This window comes from Bos javanicus, chromosome 7 (genome assembly GCF_032452875.1).
Source record: "Bos javanicus breed banteng chromosome 7, ARS-OSU_banteng_1.0, whole genome shotgun sequence".
NCBI lineage: Eukaryota > Metazoa > Chordata > Mammalia > Artiodactyla > Bovidae > Bos > Bos javanicus.
This window is the reverse complement of record NC_083874.1, coordinates 92,851,071-92,874,395: the sequence shown is the minus strand read 5'-3', so window position 1 is coordinate 92,874,395 and position 23,325 is coordinate 92,851,071. Positions and strand designations below refer to the sequence as shown.

Sequence of the window (23,325 nt, the reverse complement as noted above, 5' to 3'; positions counted from 1 at the left end):
CTCAATCTATGATTTCCAAAAATTGAAGTGAAAACCTCTGTTCAAATAAAAATGGCATTATTAAAATATTATTTCTAATGATTAAACTAGGGTAATAGTTTTCTCATTTTGGTGACTGTAAATTTCGTCTAAAGAATTTGCCTTTATTTAGAGTTTATTCATTGTGCAAAGATGATGTTCATGTTCTATCAATTTATTAAAGTCCTACTTTGTTACCCTGAGTTTGTAATTTTTCATGTTATCATTAAAATGTAATATATCACTATTTTCAACTCTTAAGAATTCCAAGGTTCTATTTGGGTCTTGCTAACCCTAACACGTGTAAGTATGAGAGTCTGTGTGTGTGTGTTTAAAGTTCAATTCACTCAGAGAAGGCAGGGAAGGAGCATGACAGGAGACCACTTACTCATGGTACAGAATCTAGTAAGGAGGCAATTTTCTTTTTGGCCTATGGTGACCTTTTTTGACTGTGCCTTACACCAGAGACAGTGTATTGAATGCCTCTATTTCACCCTGTTTAGCAGAGTGCAACAGTGTTCTTTAACTTACTTTTGGTGGGAGGAGAAGTTATAGCTGAAATTTGAGAAGGGCGTGAAAAGTTGTAAGAGGCACAAGGAAGAGGGGTAGGAACTTCCTTCAAATGTGATTTTAATAACTAGTCAAGTGTGTCCAACTGTAGAAAATCACCAAGTGACAATATGTCTACCTGACAGTGATCACAATGAATTACAAGACTGTTGAATAGCTATACAGATTGGAATAAAGCAGAACCAAATAAAATATCTTTTGTTGGTAAAACTTTGACTTACCAGCTAAGAAACTTAAAAAAAAAAGCTAAGAAACCTTGTCTTGTGCTTTGTTGAAGAACATTTAAATTTAAAAATGCATCAGTATTTTATAAGCCCTTCATGAATGAGATATTTATCTAAAGATTTATTTAAATACATATTGAGGAATATGTATTAAGTTACTAATCAGTTTGGTATATATATTATAGTTTTCATATATGTAAGACAGCTATATCTTAGTTACCTTATCACTAAAGTAAAAACTTCAGCGATCTTGACAATCTCCAAACCATATTGTGGTTTTAAACAATAATATCAACTGATTGGGGTGGGGATTGAAACAATTCCAATGAAGTTTCTAAGTAGTTTGTGAAATCAATTTTTTTAAAAAGCCAACGATGTGTAGCAATTTCGTATATTTAAAAATAAGGATAATTGAGTCTATACTAATATTGGCTGAGTTTACTGCTCTCAGTTTTTAAAAATTATCTTGTGTTTGGTTTGGCAAAAAACGGTTAAAATTTAAACCTGACATAGATTCTACAGTTATTGTTTTTGGAAAAGTATATACTTTTGTTTTTTGTAAGGATGAGAATTTTTATATTTTGTTTTTGATAGCTCTTATTTTTTAAACATAACATATGTTTTAAGTATGACCTTACAAGATTTTAATAGATGAAATTGGGATACCCACAGTACAGAGTTGAATAGAAAAGACAAGATATAAATAGCTTCAAAAATTTGTGTTACTTGTTAGTGGTAATTGTTTATCCTTCTCTATTTTTTCATGGTTAGATTATTCCATCAGTTATAATATAAATGCCAAAAGTTTCCTTAATTATAACCAGAGAAACGTTTGCCTTGCTAGAATTAAGTCAGACAGGAAAACACATTTAAAAACTTTTAAAAAGATTTACTAGCTCAATAAACTATATTTTAAACTTTGAAACTTGTTTCCTGGTACTAGTTGTTAATAAAGAGAGTTTTTATGGTAACTGAAAAATAAAAGAAATTTCAAGATGAAAAAGTTGTTTCCATACATTATAGTAAGACATTAGTTTATTCTGTTTTGTGATTTGTGTGCCTTCCTGAAAGAAGAAGTGAAAAAAATCCAGTATGTATTTGTAGACATTCTGTGTTCCTGATAAGAGAGATATGTAAATCTGTAGACAGTTTACTCATTACTGATTGCTTATTCTTTTTTAAGTTCAAACAAATAAAAAATACCCATTAAAGTGCAATTGTAAAGAAACAAAAATCCAGGAAAATATGGTTGGAATTGTAAACTTCAATTTCAAAGAGGTTATTTTCTCAAAATATATATTATAAATATTAATGTGTTTTGAAAGTGTACTTGTTATTTGATAATTTATTTAGGTCACATATGGAGTTCTGGGAAATCTGAAGTACTTTTTATAAATTTAAACTTTATATTTTTAATATGTTATAGTTATATCTTTTTGATCTTAAAGACAATCTATGCTTATTTACACACATAATACAGGCAAATAATTTGAAATCACTTTTCTGTTGGAGAAAGTAAAACTGTAATCCGTTTTAAAGGAATTTTTAGTGAATATGTAACTATGTTAAGTCAATTAGTATGAGATTTTAAGAACTTTTTTATGAATTGAAATGATTTTTAAGATTAAATTATGCTGCCTTTTTTGTTTTAAAAACAGGAAGGATATGGAGTCATAGTACTGAATCCCAATGAAAACTATATTGAAGTCGAAAAGCCGAAGATACCTGTCCAATCATCTTCTGATAGTTCAGATGAACCAGCAGAAAAACGCGAAAGAAAAGATAAAGTCTCTAAAGAAACAAAGAAGCGACGTGATTTCTATGAGAAGTATCGTAACCCCCAAAGAGAAAAAGAAATGATGCAGTTATATATCAGAGTAAGTGGTGAGCAAGATCATTACTATCCTTCATTATTTCCTTGTCTTTTTTTCTTTTTTCAAACCACCACAACAGCTAATATTTATTGAAAATATTCTATGTGTTCAGACCTGTTCTAAGCAGTGTTGCATCCTTTATGAAAGAAGCCTTTAAAATTTATTTTCTATAAATTATTTCATTTTTTAAAAGAAAGTATCAGTTTTTAAAGTTTTAAAGATTTATTTCCCAAAGGTATTATTTGACTGAAACGTTTTCTGTTTTCTGTTCAAAGTAACAAATCACATCGTTCTTATTTCAGTGTGATATTTTATTTAAAGTGCAGAAAGCAATTAATAATGCACTGTACAAAACAGTCCTCATCTTGGGTGGTAATAGTTTTAATGCATTGTTTTCCTTCGAGCCACCATCCATCCACAGTGTCTCAGTTTAACTTCTGAAGGCTGATGGAGGGAGGAAGAGTAATTAATATCTTAATAAATATTTAAGCTGGAATAGTTTAGGGATAGTGTAATGAGGGAACTCGGCCCTCTGCTCTTTTCTTATCCAGTGAACCTTTGCACTTTGTAATGCTAGCAGCATGGGATCGTTATAGCAGTGCTGCCCAAGGAGTTCTAATTCTGTGGGGGGCACAAACTATTTTATTTGCCCTTTGACACATTCTGCTTGATATACACACTGAGCGTGATATATATATATTTATGTGTGTGTTTGTGACAGATTCATGCAGTTTTCAAAGCCTTTATTATGAGTGCTCAGAATATAATTGAATAGTAAAGTATGTCAAAAATGCTACTGGATACGTAAAATAGTAAAGTGATATGTTCTTCAAAATTGAGCAATTCAGAACATTTAAATGCAGACAATTTAACATTCTAGAAATTATACTGTGAGATAGTAGTAAAGTTTCAAATTATTCAACTTGAGCTATTTTTCCGTTTACTTTAAAAGCTCATTAATAAAGTATTTCATACCACGTTCAAGACGAAATACGTAGCATTCTAAGTTACTTTTAAAATTTTACTTCTAGTTCCATGGCATTATCGCTTTAGTTTGGGGAATTGTACTCTAAACATTCTAGACATTTGATTATAGGTCAGTCAGATGAGTAAGTTAGAGTTATGCAGCATATAAATTCTCAAAAGCCAAAAATATGTATCCAGACCAAGAATACCTGAAGCATATCTATCATACAGTGAGTCAAGCAAAAGTTAGGCAGATTATAGAAATTTCTGAAAGGCATCTCACTATTTAATATATTGCTTGAAAAACAAAAGCAATGATTAGATTTGGAATTCATAAGTATCATGCTCATTCTATGGAGTTATATTGCATTACCTCCTTTCTTCCACATGACTGCATCAGGGTCCTGATGTCACCTCTTCTCGATCAATTGTCCTGAGTTTCCTGATTAATATGATCCAGTTGATCAACTACCATCTTAAGACAGAGTTTTTAAAAAATTACCCCTGATATCTGGAGTCTAAAAATGAACTGTATAAGTTTTTAAAATATCCAAGTCATGAGTAATATTCAGTTTCCTGTATAAAATGAAAACAAACGTGATTTTGTGTATTAAGTTTTTACTTCTTAAATCATTTCTTTTATTTGCCCATGATAAGTACAGATTAAAGCATCTGTTTCTGACATTTGTCGTTTTGCGTTTTATTTCTTTTCTGATTTCTCTTTATCATGTCACTGTCACTTTGGGTTTGTTCTTTTGTTCTCTTGTGTGTGTGCATTTTCTTTATTCTTTTTTTTATTTCTATTGTTTATTCCTATATCTACTTTTCTATTACACCAAGGGGAAAAAATCTTTATGTTGTTTCATTAAGATCTTTATCTTTCCTTTGTCTTTTTTCTTTAATTCTTTGATCTCTTTTATGCTCCTGCTATTTTTACTTCTTATTATGTCTTTTTGCCTCTTTCTTGTCTCATCCCATTTCACTCATCAGGCTAGGTTTTCATTGAAAGCACTGAAAGACAAAAATTGGCTCATCTAAACAACACATCTTTATACCTGATAGTTATGAAACGTTATTTTTCTTAATAAACATCCTTTCTCTTAAAACCTTACAGGACTGGGCAAAACACCAGAGCTAACCTGACACTCTTCAAACATACTTCTAGATAGTAAGGCATGAACCTGTAGTGGTAAAGCAAATAGTGGTTCATTTTGTGTTAGGTTGCTTAATTCGTATTAATTTTGATCCACTCTAGAAGTATCTCCTTTCCTTTTACATATCTCCAAATAACAAGTATGTGTAATTTTCAGACACAGAGCGTGTATGTGATAGGGATAAATTGTTTTATTTATATGCTTCTTAGCCATTTACATGTTGAAATAATTTATTTTTTGGAATAATCCCATAAGCTAGGTAAATCAGATAAGTTCACTGTTACTTTAAAGTTACAGAAACTGATGGATAGATGGTACATTTTTGTCTTGGATCACATAGCTAGTAAATGATGGAACTAAGTATTAAATAAAACCAGGGCTTCTAGTTGCTGTAGATTCTTGCTGTCTTTCTTCTTTACCACATTGTTCTAACTGGTTGAGAATAAAATATGTATCTGAAATATGAAAAGTAAGCCACTTATTATAAAAGCATGATATGATGTAGTAAACTATATTTGATGATTATGTATGATATAGTAAATTATATTTGATGGTTATATATATTTTTGACCAGTTATCATTTAATAGACACTATTAAATATCTATAAACAATTTACATTAGTATATATTATTAAATAAATAGTGATGTTGAAATATATTTCAACTACTATCTTTTAATATGATCAATAATATTAATCGCATTTGCAGATGAGGAGACTGAGAGTCAGTACTTAGTAAATTTCCCAAGGTCACATAGCTCTTAATTTAAAGTCCATGGCACAAGGACTCAGTCTGTTTTCTTCACTGCTATAATCCAGAACGTAGAACAGAGCCAGAATAATAAATTTTTATTTGATAGATAAGATGGTAAGGCCAGGATTAAAATCCCAAACTACTACTGCTTTTTCCAATGCATCCTGCATTGTTAAAGTATACTACTTGATTTTCTGTAAGGAAACATTCAAACAAACGAAAGTGAAGAAAAATTACATTGTTAGTCCCCTACCCAGTCCGGTAATTGAGAAGACATTCCAAAAACCAATGATAAAAAATCAGTTTGTAATTATTTATTTGATATCTTGATTGATCTATACATTTTCATCCCAATATTTAAAAGTAAGTTATGGACTTTTCTTTTTTTAACTATATCATCATGGTGCTGAAATGATGGATAAAAATGGAATTTTTTTTTTTGCCATCCTTTTGCTATTTTTGTTTTATACACTTGTTCCTAAGAGTACAGCCAGGCTCTGTGTTTGCTCTTCTCTGTATACAATTTGTGCTTTATGGGATCTGTAACTTTGCTTTCTGTTCCTTCCCTTAGTCCAAATTCTATCCATGTTGTAGTGCCCAGCTGACATCAGTGACCTCTCCTTACTAAGACTGTTGGGAGTTCTGATTAGTTAACGTACATGGAATTTATCGTGTTCTGTCTTGAGCTGTCTGTTACATTTTGTCTCATATTATTACCAATTTATGTTTCATGCCTTTCCACTATAGCCCTGCACTCCTTTAAGCATGCTTTATACACTTTGAAATTGCATATCAATCCTTTTGAATACGCAAATAGGAGTCAGTTGTTAGAACAGTACAGTGCATACTATCATAAAGTCAGGAACCCATGCTAAATCTATGCTCTAGGATCCAATCTCCTGGAAGGAGCCCAAAGCAGAAAGATTAGGCCTTAGTCTATATATACGTGGATAATGTGATCTGCAGCATAGGAACGAGGGGTATTCTGGTATCAAACTGGAGCCTAAGAGGACAAGTATTTAGACTAAGGAAGAAGATGCTTAAAAGAACTTTAGAGTATGTAGGTGGAGTATGGGCAAAAGTGATTTGATGCTGATCTATGTAATACTGGCTTGGAATTGCTTGAATATCTCTACTTTAGGAAACTTAGTTGTGGGCTGTAGTGAGAGGAAGTAAAATAGAGGGATTAGACCCAGAACATTAAAAACATATATATTAGAAATGGAGGGGGGAAGAAGATCACGTGGCCACAGAAGGAAAAATCCAAATGTGAAGGAGACATTTAGAAAATAGGAATCTTGGCAGAGCCTGACTTTACACATTAAAGATACTCAAATATTTATGGATTGATTGCTTGTTGACATCCATCAAAAAACTTACTCCTCAACAGGCAAGATATTTGGTGTCTAGTTGTCTGACTGATTTTTTTTTTCAGCATATATGTGAATTTTTGCAATTGTTCAGAAACAGCCAGCTCTGATAAACTGAAACTTTCTTTTCAGAAAACATGTTTTTGATGTTCTAAGTTGGGCTATATCCAAAATATTGGTGAAGGCTAATTCATATCCTTTCTTCTCTCTGTACCTCTTTTCTGTGTAAATGCCACTGGAGTCACTTCTGTGCAGTGATTTAGCAACCACATTCAACTCATTATTACAATCAATGACGGTTTAACCTCTGAAACCATTCTATTTTCCTGGAATATTCAAGTATTTGATTTTTCTTCCTCTGGCATGTAGTAAATAGCCAAAATCTCCTTTGAACTTTTTGCAAATATCTAGTATACACCAGCAGAAATAAAGTAGAATCCAGGCCTAAAACTTTAAGATTAGCAAAATACAGTTTTATTTTACTTACTAAATGAATATAAACAGACAGGATTGACTGTTGGGTTATGCAGCACATTTCTGATGCGTTAGGACAGAGCTTGAGCGATCAGAGTACTTAGTCTTTCATGTGGCAACTTTCCTTAACTACGAAATAATGTACTTTCTGGCATATATTATGGCTTATTAAGGGGATTGATTTGGTCTAGGCAATAAACATCATGTCAGACATGCCTGGCAGGAAAACCTGCTTAATATGTTTTGTAATAAGATGGAATTTTTTGTTCTCGAAAACATCTGCCAACTGAATTCAAGAGTGAAGACAGAAAATGTCATCAATTTAGTGGTAATCCTATAAATTTAGTTTCTTTTTGAGCAACACATTTCAAGACACAAAATTCCCAGTGTTAATCACCACTGGTTGTAGTACTTTGTAAAACGATGAAACAAAAACATTTTATTTTTATATAATGTGTTAATTAATTCATAATGAATTTTAATATTTCAACTGATAAAATTTTAACAAGCATCTTGCCAACAGATCGTTTTTTAAAGCATCTGTTTTTTAATGTGTTGGGTTGAGAACTGAGTCAAATGGCTAAATATGTACATAAATTCTTTTTAAAAACATATTTCAACACCCATAATTATAGATACACTAGTTTTTCCCCTTAGACCACCAGGGGCTGCTGCTGTTCATACTGAATATTGCTTTCCTCAGAAACTGAATACACCAATCACATTGCCTTTTTCTTTCTTCCTTTTTTCCCCTTTAGCCCAAAACCTTTAAAAATATAACTAGAAAGAAAAGTGCATAGACTTAGCTAGTAACTTAATTATCAACATAAGAATGTATTTTTTAAACATTTTCTATATTCTAGGACATCGACGTTTTCCAGGTAAACTTAAAACCTGTAGTTACTGAGTGCAGATTGTGATAATAACTCTTTTATTTCCTATTTTTAGTGTCTGAATAACATTCAGAATCATCCCCTTTGCAGAAAGAGAGCGTGGAGATGAGATTAAAAGTGCAGAGTCTTATAGGCCTGAGCTTGAATCTCAGCTCTTCCACTTAATATAGTGTCACTTCAGATAAGTTAACTTCCTTATGTCTCAGTTTTTTGTCTGAAAAATGGAATGATAATATATGTAAAGTGAACGTAGTATCTGGCACAGAGATAGTCTGGGGACTTCCGGGCCAATAAATAACATCCTGTCTTCTCTCAAGTTGAGAATCGATAGAGATACAATGTAATTTCAAGATCCCCTTGCAACTTTTGGAACCTGGTACCAAAAATCATCCCTCTATGTTACCCTCCTGGGTTTGAAACCTAGTGAGCACGACAACATAGGAATCAGATAAAGGGAGATCAAAACATCAGTTTTGCTAATTGATGTAGTTCAGCTAGAAAACTAGGCTTAGACCTGTGGCTAAATTTAGACTTCCTAGTATATTAACTGGAGAAGGAAATGGCAATCCACTCCCGTGTTCTTGCCTGGAGAATCCCATGGACGGAGAAGCCTGGTAGGCTGCAGTCCATGGGGTCGCACAGAGTCGGACACGACTGAAGCGACTTGGCGGCAGCAGCAGCAGTATATTAACCCCTGCAACGAATTTTTACCTTTCCTCCAAACAGCCAGTGTGCCTTAACATGGCAGAAAGCAAACAGGAATGAATCGTTCCTGAGGTAGACCATTACTATTACTATTTGAGTTTTTTAAGAACTCAATACAGCAGTATTAAAATATAATGATTCTGTGTTCAATGAAGCATACCTTAGTTTCTTCATTCTGAGGTTTTCATGTAAAAGAAAAGCTGTGATCAAATCTAATTACAGAGAAAATTTCCATAAAGTTGTTTAATTGTAAAGCTTTGAAGGGGTCATAATTCTCTTTCAGATCATCAGAAATTAATCTTTGGATTTTCATGCTTCATGTTACCAAAACCTAGTAAACACAGTAGATTTTTAAATAAATATTTGATAAATGCATATTTGAATAAATGCTTGCTTACATGAACCTACCAAAGCAAAAGAGACAGACCCTTCACAATATAAACCTACTCTTTGATGTTGACTAGCATGAGGTTGAAAGAACTGTGAGACTATGTATATTATGTCTAAATAACACTAACAGAAAATTACTACATTGTTCTATGAATTCAGAAGAATGGCCATTTTTAAGTATACCAGGCATTCTTTGAATGCATTTAAAAACAAGTCAAAATGAAGAATTAGAAATAAGTAAAATAATTAGATAGTTAGATTTGAAACAGAAATTACAGTAAAGACCAAAGCTTTGCATTTAAGGATTTTGATTGGCCACTGGTGAATTTTAGTGGGGGAATTCTGCCATAAATATAATGTAGTGGAAAGAATAAGAACTTTAGAATCAAAATTCTGTCACTTAACAAACTGATTTTAGACAAGTCATCTCTCCTCTTTTGAGTTTCCATTTCTTCTTCTGTAAAATAGGGATAATCATAGCTATTAGGCTGTTGAATGGAATGAATGAGATAAATTGATGTATATGAAAACAACCAATGAGATACCTACTATCTAGTATATCCCCTTTTCTTTCTCTTCCCTCCTTACCCCTTTTCCCTCAGGAAATATGGAGAGAATTATGCTGGAGACTCCCCATGGACAGAGGAGCCTGGTGGGCTACAGTCCATGGGGTTGCAAAGAGTCAGACACGACTGAGTGACTAGGCACACACACATATGGCCAGATGACATCTTTACCAATTAGTTTATATTCAGTGCTTCTTAAACCTTTTGATCTCAGGACCCCTTTACAAATGCTTAAACATTATTAAGGTCACTAAAGGGTTTTTGTTTGTATGAATTGTATCTACTAATATTTTCCATAAAAAGAATTAATACTGAGAAATTTTTAAGTATTTATTTTTAAATAACAATAATAAACCCATTATGTAATGACATAGATTAACATATTTTTTGAGAAATAAGTATATTTTCCAAAGCAACACAAAGTGAGATGTATGACATTTTAAAAGTCTTTAATGTTTGACTTAGCAGTCCATGGGGTCTCAAAGAGATGGACATGACTTGGTGGCTGAACAAAAACAACATGAAGAAAACTTAGCTTCACACAGATATACATTTATATAGGGAAGAAGTATTTTTAAAGGTTTTTTCAGACAATTATGTATATTCTTCTTTGATGCTATACCAACATTCAATAAGAGGTAGTTTCTTAAAGATTAGTTGCTGTGTGAATCTAAAACACACCAGTGAGTATTTCATACTCTGTTTTATGGAAATCCACTGGTCTTTGTTGTACTTTGAATATATCTTTTACCCAAAGATGACTGTATAACATCACATAGTGGTCATTTCCAAAGTATTATTTCATTGAGTTATGTGTACCTTCCAAATGGTGACATATATTTTTGTTGTTTTTTAGTCACTCAGTTCTGTTCGACTCTTTGCGACCCCCTGGACTGCAGCACGCCAGGTTTTCCTGTCCATCACCAACTCCTGGAGCTTGCTCAAACTCATATCCATGAGTCAGTGATGCTATCTAACCATCTCATCCTCTGTCGTCCCTTTATCCTTCCCTTCATTCAACCTTCACAGAATCAGTGTCTTTTCTAATGAATCAGCTCTTCACATCAGGTGGCCAAAGTATGGGTCTTCAGCTTCAACATCAGTCCTTCCAGTGATATTCAGGGTCGATCTCCTTGCAGTCCCAAGGGACTCTCAGGAGTCTTCTCCAACACCACAGTTCAAAAGCATCAATTCTTCAGCGCTCAGCTTTCTTTATAGTCCAACTCTCACATCCATACATGACTGCTGGAAAATCCATAACTTTGACTAGACAGACCTTTGTCAGCAAATTAATGTCTACGTTTTTTAATGTGCTATCTCGGTTTGTCATATCTTCTTCCAAGGAGCAAGCATCTTTTAATTTCATGGCTGCAGTCACCATCTGCAGTGATTTTGAGGCCCAAGAAAATAAAGTTTGTCATTGTTTCCCCATTTATTTGCCATGAACTGATGGGACTGGATGCCATGATCTTATTTTTTTGATTGTTGAATTTTAGGCCTACTTTTTCTCTTTCCTCTTTCACCTCCATCAAAAGGCTCTTTAGTTCCTTTTCGCTTTCTGCCGTAAGGGTGGTATCATCTACGTATCTGAGGTTATTGATATTTCTGCTGGCAATCTTGACATATTTTATTATGTAGTATTAAATATTCCTTTTTATTACTATTCTTACCAGTCTCACCCACAAAGCTTTTAAGAACTGAAAAACAAAAACTATCAAGCTTATCATGCAATATACAAGTTTCCCAAAATTTTAATTTTATCCAGAAATCTCAATTTTTATCATTAGTGACAAATCATAATTTTCCTTAAACTATCAGGCTTTATTCATTTTCAGGAAAACGACTTCCAAACATTGAATCATAGTTTGTTTCTCAGTCTTACAAGTAAAAATGGTATTCCATTAAGTGGCTGCTTTAGCTCACAACTCAATCAATTACACAACTAGTTTTCCTCCAGACAACCATAGCATAGATTGGTTTACGAGTGCTTAATGCATTCCTTCTATTCATCACTCAGAATATTAAACATACATATTCGGGGATTGAGATTTAATAAAAAATAGTTTCTCTGCTTCATCAGCATCTTTAAGCAAATTACCTTTTTTTCCTCTTACTATATGGCATTGAATAATACAATGAGTACTATAGTTTAGCAGGACTACTGTGATCTGTGCTAAGTCACAGTTTTATTGTCCATTGCTTTTCAACTGATAATGCAAATGCCAACACAATGAAAAAGATAAATAATGTCTTAGTGTTATTATGCAGATAGCCTGAAAGGGTCTCCGGAAATCCCAGAGGTTTGCAGACCACATTACTAAACTCACTCTACGTCTCCTCTCTGGAGTTGAGGGTAGAATCAACGATAGCATTTGATAGTAACTGGATTCATCATGCTTCTCTTTGACTTTGATCGTGACTCACTTTGATCATGGTCACAGCTTCCACCCCTTTCTTGGGAAAGAGGGTCCACATAAGACCCTCTGTCCCCAACTCCTTTCCCCCTTATGCATCCGTTTGTATGTTGTTGTTGTTCAATCACTAAGTTGTGTCTAACTCTTTGCAACCCTGTGAACTGCTGCATACCGGGCATCCCTTTCCTTCACTATCTCCTGGAGTTTGCTCAAACTCATATCCATTGAGTCAGTGATGCTATCTAACCATCTCATCCTCTACCACCCCTTCTCCTTTTACAGTTAAAAATAGTTGTTGACTGTCTGTTCCTGCAGTCCTCACAACGGTCTTATGTATTATCCTGACTTTGCACATCCTTAAATGAGACTCAGAGACATAAATAGACTGACTCATAGTTATATACCTAGTAAGAGTAACTAAACCAAGGTTTGAGCACCAAGATTAACTATACTTCATTCACTCCTAGTGTTCTTTCTTTCACTTGCACACAGGAGCAGGAGAGTGAAAAGATTCCCTCAGAATTCTTGTGCAGAATGCATATATGATTATGCCATCAGAGAAAGGCCATTATTTGTGCATGTATAGCTCAGTCGATCGAAGATTGCTTAGGTCATCTTTTTTCACTGATTTTAAAACTTTTTATCACATATTAACATCTCTGAATTTGGGCTGCATCTTAAAAATCAATGTCATATCACGGATTATTTGGGCTTCCCTGGTGGCTCAGATGGTTGAGAATCTTGCAGTATAGGGGACCTATGTTCCATCCCTGGGTCAGGAAGATCCCCTGGAGAAGAGAATGGCTATCCACTCCAATATTATCCCTGGAGAATTCCATGGACAGAGGAGCCTGGTGGGCTACTGGCCGTGGGTCATGAAGAGTCAGACACAGCTTGGTGACTAACACTTTCTTTTCACTTTTCACATGAATTATTTGTTGACATGAAACAATGGTACCTTTTAGAGTTGATGGTATCTTAGATGGATGAAATACGGAATGAAACAAGGCTGCCTCATGTCACAACTCTGAGGGGATGTAATTTTTACTGTGCACTCCCTAGAGTTGTCAGTGTATAGATTGTGTGGAATTACGGCGTTGCCCTAGTAGAGGTGATGTGGAGGTTTGTTCTTTTTCTTAAGTTTTATCCCCCATTTGATCCCACAAATTGTATAGAGACCACTGCCTACTGTTTGGCAAGTAGTGACCCCTCAACAAATGTTTATTACCTACACGCTTTTGTAGTCAGTTATGTTCATTTATATGCCAAAGCAGTTTGAGAGGAGGTTTGAATTCTCTCCAGTGCTAGATGTTATTTGAGAAAATTTTCCCTATATGGTAAACCTAGATGGAAAACCTAGGAAGTAATGACTCAACGACTAGATTAATAGAGATATTAGCCCCTAAGTACACTACTTGTTTGCATAATGCCTTTTACTGTTAAAGTTTCTTCTGGCATTTTCAAGATAACTGAAATAACTAACAGTGTGATGACAGTACAGTGTCACTGACAGGTTACATTCTGTTAGCACATCCTCATTGATTTTTCTTCATGTCCCAAGTTGTAGACGCTAATGATAAAATATGGGAGGAGAATAAGACATTTAATTGCTACTCAAGGCACCTGAAATTAGCCAGGATGACATATCAAGATATTAAATGTGTCTTGAAACTGGAAAAAATGTATCCTGTTGAGTGGCTTTGAATGAATCTCTTCACATTTTGATTTGGTTGAACACAGTTTTTAAAATATCATGCTTGGTCTGGCCCTTTGTGAGATATAGAGATGGAAAAGCCAAAATCCCCATTCTGTAGGGACTCACTCACAACCTAGTGGGGATGCTGAAGTAGTTACAGGCAACTCAGATAGTAGGCAAATGGTGGTAAATATTTGGAAGCATTCATATGTTGTGTTAGAGGGGTGTAAGAAAGGGAAAATATATTTTTCAATGGGGAATCCAAAGGATGTTTTACAGCTATTAATACATCCTTGGTAATAGAAATCAGATCTTAGAGATTCAGTTACAGACTATATTGAATTTTAAAGTTGGAGACCCATTTTATACATTTTATTTATTAAATACAATCTATTATTATAATGAGAATCTCAATTTTTATGCAAGTTATTTATAGAAATTCTTTGAAATATATGTTATATAACTTTTTTTTTTGTTGAGTATTTTAAACCACTTCAAAATTTTGGCACTTTAAAGGAATTAATTAGGTAGATGTTTCTGACCCATTCTGATAACTGTAATATTTGAATTTTCATTTAGTGCACTGGTATTTATTCTTGACGCTAAAATGGTTTTGCCACTGCTTTTAGCTCAAATGAAGCTAATTAAACATATAAGGAGAATATCAAAACTGCCAGAAGCATTTAATGTCCCTTAACTAATCTTTTTTTCTCTTGCCTTTCCTCCCTCCACCAAATGGTCTGTAGTATATTTACTTTATATCTGTGGTATATTCATTCATTATTTCAGAGAAATGATGCAGTTCAATAATAAAGCACCTAACCTTTGAATAAAGATTTGTAGATCAGAAAACACATTTATATTTTGTTCTTTAGGAAATACAATATGAAATTGATGATAAGTAGTTTTCATTTTTAAAAAACTTCTATTTAGGATTCACGTTTTTAAAATAGCTAATGAAACTATTGACATTCGTTAGTTCCTTCTTACATGGGTTTATTTAGGTATTTTGGGGAAAAGATCTAAATAAGCAGCTTTCTTCAAAATGGATTAAAATGATGACCAAATTAATCTTCATGGGAGTTCTTGAAGGTCCTTCTCTACTGCAAATTATTGTTAACTAATGGAGCATCTTATATAATGTCATTTAAGTAGAAAAAAATGCAGAGATTCCATTTTAAAATTCTAAAATAACTGTGCTCATCTCCATATACATGCCTTCCTTCATTACACTCTGCCCCGCCCTTGACCTTGACTTCAGTTTTTGCTAGAGAAAGCTTGATGTAAGTCATACCCTATGTGGGAATATTTTAAAATTTCATTAGGATAAAGATTCTGATTTAATCGTCTTTTTTACCCTGTGCCGTGTGCTAAGTCACTTCAGTCGTGTCCGACCCTTTGTGATCCTAAGGACTGTAGCTCGCCAGGCTCCTCTGTCCATGGGATTCTTCTCCAGGCAAGAATTCTGGAGTGGGTTACTGTGCCCCTCTGTGGGAGATCTTCCAGACCCAGGGATTCAACCCACATCTCTTATGTCCTGCTTTGGCAGGTGGATTCTTTACCACTGCACGACCTGGGAAGCCTGTAGCATATAACAAATTCCCTTGAACATATATAATACTCGATAAAATTGTTGGATGAATAAATGGACTGAGTAACTTTATTTTGAGAGCTGGCTTTACTTAGACAATGGCCATAGGAGAACTGTCATCTCCTTACCTCTGTGCCTCATTTCCTGCCCTTCTTGCTTTCACTTATTCCATTCTAGCCTGACAGGCTCCTGCCTTTCAGCCTTTGCTTTGATCCTCTGCCCACAGTGGTCTCCCCAGCTATATGTGTGGCTAACTTCCTGAATTCTTTTGAGCATTTTCTCCAGTATCATCTCAATAGAGAGATACCTTGACCATCCTAATTAAAATTAGAGCCCTGTTTACATGCTCCCATTCCCTACCCACCTCTCCTTTTCAATACTTATTCCCTTCTAACCCATCATATAATTTACTTATCCATCAAATATTGTCTAATGTCTGTCTCTCCTGTTAGAATAGGCTCTGAGGGTGCTGGTGTCTTTGTTTTGTCATTGATGTGCCCCAAGTGCCTAGCACAGCCTGGCACAAATTAGGCACTGCTTGAATCTGTTGGCAGAAAGGCATTGTTTCTTTCGTATTGTTATATCCTGGTAAGTGTTGACTTATCAGTAATTTATAGCATATGATACCCTGTTTTGAGAGCTTCCTATATGCCACATCCTTTATGTGTTTCATTTTATACTCAGGTAGCCCACTCTTCATGGATTTGGGAATTATTTGCTTATGCTCCTATGTCTTGCATTTAATTGAGTATTCGCCTTGTCTTATTCGTCTTTGTATCCAGTATCTGGCTCATGATGGGTACCCAAATAGGAGCTAAATGAAGGAGTGAGTGACAAATCTTCTATTCTGATAAGGGTAACAGTCTTACAGAGAAACTCATAAAATGGAGCCTAGTGAACGCATCAGAAAAAATAAGTATTTCTTTGATGACTGTGGAAAACTGAAAATGCTTCAAACACTTTAAAGACTAATTTTAAAGTATTTTATAATATATTTAAATAACACAGAATGTGTCATATATATGATATTAAATCTTAGTTTGAATAGCAGTAGCAACCATTTAGCTAAAAGTATGCAGCCAAAGGATGCCCATTGACTTGAAATATTTCAAAGAATTTTGTAAGATTAATTATAAAAAGGCTATATCTAAAGGCCTCAGCATAGTCCCCTCTCTGTTGAGCGGGCTTCTGGTTTGCTTACTGCCTTGTACAATTCAGGCACACTCCTGAGACCAGAGCAGTCCTATAACAGAGCCACTGACAGGACACTCACCCAGTCCAAGTAGTTGTGCCGGGCTCTGTTCTCACCACACATCCTGAGGAATTCTTGTCCTTGCTTAGCTTCACCCCCAGATTGACCTCGCCCTACATAAGGAAGATGGTCTAGCTTTCATTCAGCAGCTGCCCTCTGTGCCAAGGGGGCATCTTCCCCGACACTGGTCTGATCTCTGTAGACCCTTACTTATAGGAAAAAGATAAAGCCGTTACACCAAAATATCCTAAATAAATATGCAATAATATAATTCTCAAAGTTAGCCCAGAAGGATTACCCAGTTAGCTTATAATGGTCATTTTTAGACATTTGAAATGGAACACTTTTTGCATCATGCCAGTTGAACATCTAAAAGTAGAACATTGTAGAGAGGTAGCTAATATTACTGGACATTTTACAGGACTCTATTCAAATTCTAAAGAATTCTTCACAAAGTACTTGCCCTATATCTATTAATACCTAACTTTAATGTTCCCTCCTTTGTAAAACTCTTCTTGACCCTCTCACCCCTCCTTGTCCCGCCCCACCTCCCACTGCAAAAGCAAACGTGCACACACGAACACTCCCCACAGTGATCACAGCCTCCTCCCCCACCTTGCAAATTGTATGTAGTATAAGTTTTAGCATTTTTCCAAATTAAGGAAATAATTGAGTTTATATGTTTACTATCCAAAGTAGCTATCGAATTATTTCATATAAAGGCTTATATTTAGTTCATTTCTCCATAAAGGTCTCTTTACCAAGGTTGTCTGTGACTAGAGTTATCATTTACTTTACACTAGAATCTCTGGTCAATTTTTGTGTTTAAGGGAGTCAGTTCAAATTGTGGTGGGTAGCCCAGATTGTCCAAAGAAGACAGTGGCACCCCACTCTAGTACTCTTGCCTGGAAAATCCCATGGATGGAGGAGCCTGGTAGGCTGCAGTCCATGGGGTCGCTGAGGATGGAACACAACTGAGCGACTTCACTTTCACTTTTCACTTTCATGCATTGGAGAAGGAAATGGCAACCTACTCCAGTGTTCTTGCCTGGAGAATCCCAGGGACAGGGGAGCCTGGTGGGCTGCTGTCTATGGGGTCGCACAGAGTCAGACATGACTGAAGTGACTTAGCAGCAGCGCAGATTGTCCAGGTCCACCTGCTTAAAATTTACAAGGAACTTTATTGTTACTATTTGAATCATCAAACTAAGAATTGCCACTGAAGCCTGATAATGACTTATGTACTTACTAGCAAAGACAGTATAAACAGCAGCTCCAACATGTTAAGCCTTTGAATGGATTTCTATCTGTGAATATACTGTGGCAGAAATACCACTTAATATTTTTTATTATAGGATAAATTTTTAAATTGGAGAAATGATCGATTATAACATTTAATTTTAAGATTAAGAATATTGGCAAAGATGTGTTTAGTCACTTTGTCTTTCAAGTGTTCTGATATGCATTAGTTCTAAGTCCTGTCTCTTCTAAATAGAATGTATGTGATCAAGAGTGTGTCTCTAAATGAGAAAAATTTTATAACTATTATAAATCTGGTGATTTGAGTACTATCTGTAATTTTGTTTTGTGTTGCCTTATGTGCATTAGTAGATTAAATAAACTTAAATGTGGCTGAGTTAAATGTGGGAATATGGGAATAAAATCAGAAGAGCTGTAACTTATATTTCATTGTGAAAAACAATCGACATGAAACTCAACCAACTGTTCTTAATGAGTTTATGGTTCAACTGTTAACAGGTGATTTTTCAGAGAAGTTTTCTTTCTTTCTTTCTTTCTTTTAGTACCTCAGCCAATAAATTCTTACACTATTCATCAAGTATGTATTGAAAAGCACTATGTTAGGCACTTCCGATATGAAGATCAATAAGACGTCAACCATTCCGTATGAACTCAATAATAAGGGTATGGACACAATGAGAGAGGAACACATCAGATTCCAGATAGTACTTGAGTTGGAGACCCAGGGGACATAATCCAGTTAGGGGCTGAGCGTGGCAGATCCAGGGACAGTTTCCTGGATGAGGTGATACCTGGAAAGCATCTCAAGTTATCACCACTCAGGGAGGAAAGCAGATGTTGAGGGGAAGAAGTAGACAAGAAAGGGAGAAGATATTCACAACAGAAGAAATTACATAAACAAAGGCACAGAAGCAAGAGAGAGAGTGTGTTTGAGTTCAGGGGAAAGGGGTTAGACTAGAAAGTTTAACACTAGAAATTATTAATTCATAAAGGGTAATATCTAAAGAATATGTTACTCTTTCAAAGCAGATACAATGGTTTTTGTTAGTTACTTGTTATATATCTTCAACCATAACTGGAGTTTAGCTGTTTATTGTATTCAGTTTAACATAATATTACAGAATTATCTTCAATTAGTTGACAGTGTGACTAAGAAAATAAAGTGAATATTTAGCATAGAGTCTGGCATCTACACTAGTGTTAACTTATAATTTCATCTAGTCTATTTATGGTTCTGTTAACATTTGACTACTTTAAATGACTTATTATGACATATGCAACAAATATGTGACATGTAAAAATAATAAACACCAGAGTACCTACCCAGCTTAAGAAATAGATTTTAACAGTACCTTAGAAAACTCACCCATGCCTCCTCTAGTCACATCCTTGTCTTCCCTTTCCTGAAGTATGAATTTTGTATTAATATTCTCTGTGCTTTTTATTATAACACACTATATTTGTTTTCCTAAATATTATATTATATTATATCATTTGTTTTTTTCTTTCATTTATATCGTATTTGCTTCCTTTCTGTAATTTGCAATTTTTTTTTGCACATAGCACTAATATATATGTTTAGCAATAGTTCATTTTTGCTTCTCTGTGGTATTTATTTAACTATCTGCTTTACTATTCATGGACATTGCTAGTGTGTTTTCTATTTCTTGCTGTTTTGAGCTTCTAATGAACATTCTTATATTGTTTCTGGTGTTCATATGTAAAATTTTTCTCTAGATTCTATGCTTAAGAGTAGAATTACTGAGTTAACAAATTATTTCTGAAAGTAGTTGTATGAATTATCCTGATCAGCAGTACATCCATTCATCTTCCTTCATATCATTCTCAGACCTTTGTGTTATCTTTTAAATTTTTGCTAATTTGAAGATTATTATATGGTATCCCATTGTGGTTTTAACTGGCATTACCTTTATTACTAATGGGGCTGAATATATTTTCAATTTTAATTGGCCATCTCAGTTTCCTCATTTGTAAATAACCTATTATGCCCATTTTGTTATTGTTTCTTTATCTTTTCTTATTGATTTGTAGGTGTTATTTACATATTATAAACCACTCTTCCACTCTGGTTTGTCTTTTCATTTGTTTGATGTCTCTTGAGAACATTATTAATTTAAATATACTAAAATTTATCAGTTTTTTCCTGTATGATTTATCCTTTAATGTCGTGTTTAAGAAGTTCTTACCTACTCTGAGTTCACAAATATATTCCCCTATATTTTCTCTCACGTGCTTAAGAATTTTTCATTTTACAGTTTCAGTTCACATTCTATCAGGAATTGATTTTTAAGTTTGTAGTGAAGTGAATCCAGTATCATTTTTTTCCATTTTGATAATTATCCTGATCCTCTTTATTCAAAAGACAAACTTTTCTCCAGTGACATTTAAGTGTTTTGTTCAGTAGAGTTTTATTTTTGTGTTTACTATGACAGATACATCTCACTTAAATTTTTCCAAAGTTAAATCAGTTGTCTCAACTTTATTTTTAAAATAATCCATTTTTTCCCCTACAGATTTGAAGTTCTACCTTTAACATACATTGAATTCTTACATCATTCCCTTTGTTTCTGGTATCATCATTCTGGTCCCTTCAAAGGTCTGGCTATACTTGCCACTGCCATTCTAATGTAATTTTTGAGATTTTATTGTACATTTAATATCTGGCAGTGCCTCAACATAGTAATAGTCCTCACTTTATTCTTTTATCCTCACCTTACCCCACTCACCAGCTTTAAGTTTGGGAATTTATCTCTTTTGTAACTGCCACCAACACAATCAATCTCATCCCCTTTTGCACTCCCTCTCCCCCATCTCTATCTTTATTAAAATGACATTAGGTTACAGAGATGATAATTTTTACATTATAATGTTTCTTTTCCTGTAATAATTCTTTTACATTTGCAAGAAGGCAAATAGTTATGATCACTTGGCTTTATAATATATCTATTTGACTATTGCGGCTCTCCCCATCTATCTTTTTGTGCTATCATTTTCTCATGCATATGTGCTTAATTTTACTTCCTAGGCAATTGAAATATATGATGGATTTCAGAAGCAGTTAAGGTGTCAATTTAGAAATAGTGTTAGGATGGCCCGTGGACAGGATATGCTAATTGATTAGATGAGGATTAAAGAAGAAGAAATATAAGAGGTCCCCCAGGACCTGTCTATTCCATTGGGTCATAATGAGAGTCAAACAGTGAAGTAGTTTGTTACTTTAAAGATGTATAAAGCACGTGTAATATAAGGTGTGTTAGTGTTTGTGAGAACTGAAATTCCAACTAATGAAGTTATTGCAGTGACCAGTGAGAAATGATGAAAAAGTCATTTTATACCTGTGCAGCTCGGTTTTTTCCTCTGTTAAATGTATAGCTATGCAAATAAGTGGTAGGCCATAATTCCTCAGCTTTTATGATTTGATGAAATAATGAAGTAATTCTTATTAAAATAGGCATTTTATTTTCTTCTCCCACCCTTAAAATGAGCTGCCGTATAAGAGTTTCCACTGGCTTTAATAAAGGGAAAGGAATACCAAGTTACACTTTATCAGTCAGCTGTATTCTATCTGTAACACTCTCTAAAATATAAAAACACTTAATGAGTCATTAAACAAAATGAGTGAATTCTACTTCGCCTTTAGTGTTAATCTTTCAGTGCTACAGAATATACTGTCGGAGAAAATAAAGTCCAAGAACTAAGCACCCTTAATATATAGTAACAAGCACAATTAATAAAAGATGAACTGATTTAATTTGGAGCTTCCCTGGTGACTCAGTGGTAAAAATACCTGCCAATGCGGGAGATGCAGGTTTGATCCCTGGGTCAGGAAGATGGAGAAAAATGGCAACCCACTCCAATATTCTTGGCTGGGAAATCCCATGGACAGAGGAGCCTGGTGGGGTACAGTCCCGGGGTCCCAAAGAGTCGGATATGACTTAGCAACTAAACAACAACAATGATGTAGATAAAGACTATAAAGCTTAAATGCTCACTGTAAAATCCGTGGAGCAGAGGACACTGTATGGTGCTCTAAGCAGAAGGAGCAAGCTTCCCTGGTCCTCCGGTGTTCACAGGTTCTCATGATACTAAGGAGCCCGTCACAGATTTTAGAGTTTCTCCTCACCTCACACAGGCACCTATGTGCCGACATGTTTTTCCGTGTACTTACACAGCCCCTCCAAACTGTTCTAGGAACTCAGGATATAAGTCCTCCTGCTTTTCAGATACAGATCAGATACACAACTCTGCCTTTTTCAGTGTATACCATGAAGTGGAAGAACTGGAGCTCCGTTTTTCAGACATTGTTGCTGTTGTTCAGTCGCTTAGTCCTGTCTGCCTTTTTATGACCCCGTGGACTGCAGCACACCAGGCTTCCCTGTCCTTCACCATTTCCCAGAGTTTGCTCAAACCCATGTCGATTGAGTCAGTGATGCCATCCAACCATCTCATCCTCTGTCATCCCCTTCTCCTTGTGTCTTCTGTCTTTCCCAGCATCAGGGTCTTTTCCAATGAGTCAGTTCTTTGCATCAGGTCGCCAAAGTATTAGAGCTTCAGCTTCAACCTCAGTCCTTCTAATGAATATTCAGGATTGATTGCCTTTAGGATTGACTGCTTGGATCTACTTGCAATCCAAGGGACTCCCAAGAGTCTTCCCTAATCCCACAGTTCAAAAGCATCAGTTCTTCAGCTCTCAGCCTTCTTTATGTTCTTACTCTTACATCCATACATAACTACTGGAAAAACCATAACTTGGACTCAATAGACCCTTATTGGCAAAGTAATGTCTACTTTTCAATACACTGTCTAGGTTTGTCATAGGTTTTCTTCCAAGCAGCAAGCATCCCAAGGCTTTTTTTTTTTTTTTAACAAGTAGAAAAAATTGGTTGTTCTTAGATTTATAGACATACATATGTGTAGTAATAAGTGATTTTATGAAGGTACTGAGTTTTAAACAGAGCACATCTGTATTTGTATATACATATATAAAAAGAACTGTTGGGTTAACTCAAGATTAAGGAATCTGAAGTCAGTGAAACTTAACTCAGTTCAGTCGCTCAGTCGTGTCTGACTCTTTGCGATCCCATGGACTGCAGCACGCCAGGCCTCCCTGTCCATCACCAACTCCTGGAGTCCA

At 34.8% G+C, this 23,325-nt stretch overlaps 1 protein-coding gene across 6 annotated transcripts in view; it reads left to right on the top strand.

Moving 5' to 3' along the window:
• Positions 1–23,325, top strand: part of ARB2A (ARB2 cotranscriptional regulator A) — a 422,536-nt gene that overhangs the window by 190,032 nt on the left and 209,179 nt on the right. For all 6 annotated transcript variants that reach the window (XM_061424395.1, XM_061424392.1, XM_061424389.1 and 3 more), the window contains one exon: positions 2,471–2,689. In XM_061424395.1, coding sequence (XP_061280379.1) covers positions 2,471–2,689 — 219 coding nt within the window. The remainder of the gene's footprint in view (positions 1–2,470; positions 2,690–23,325) is intronic.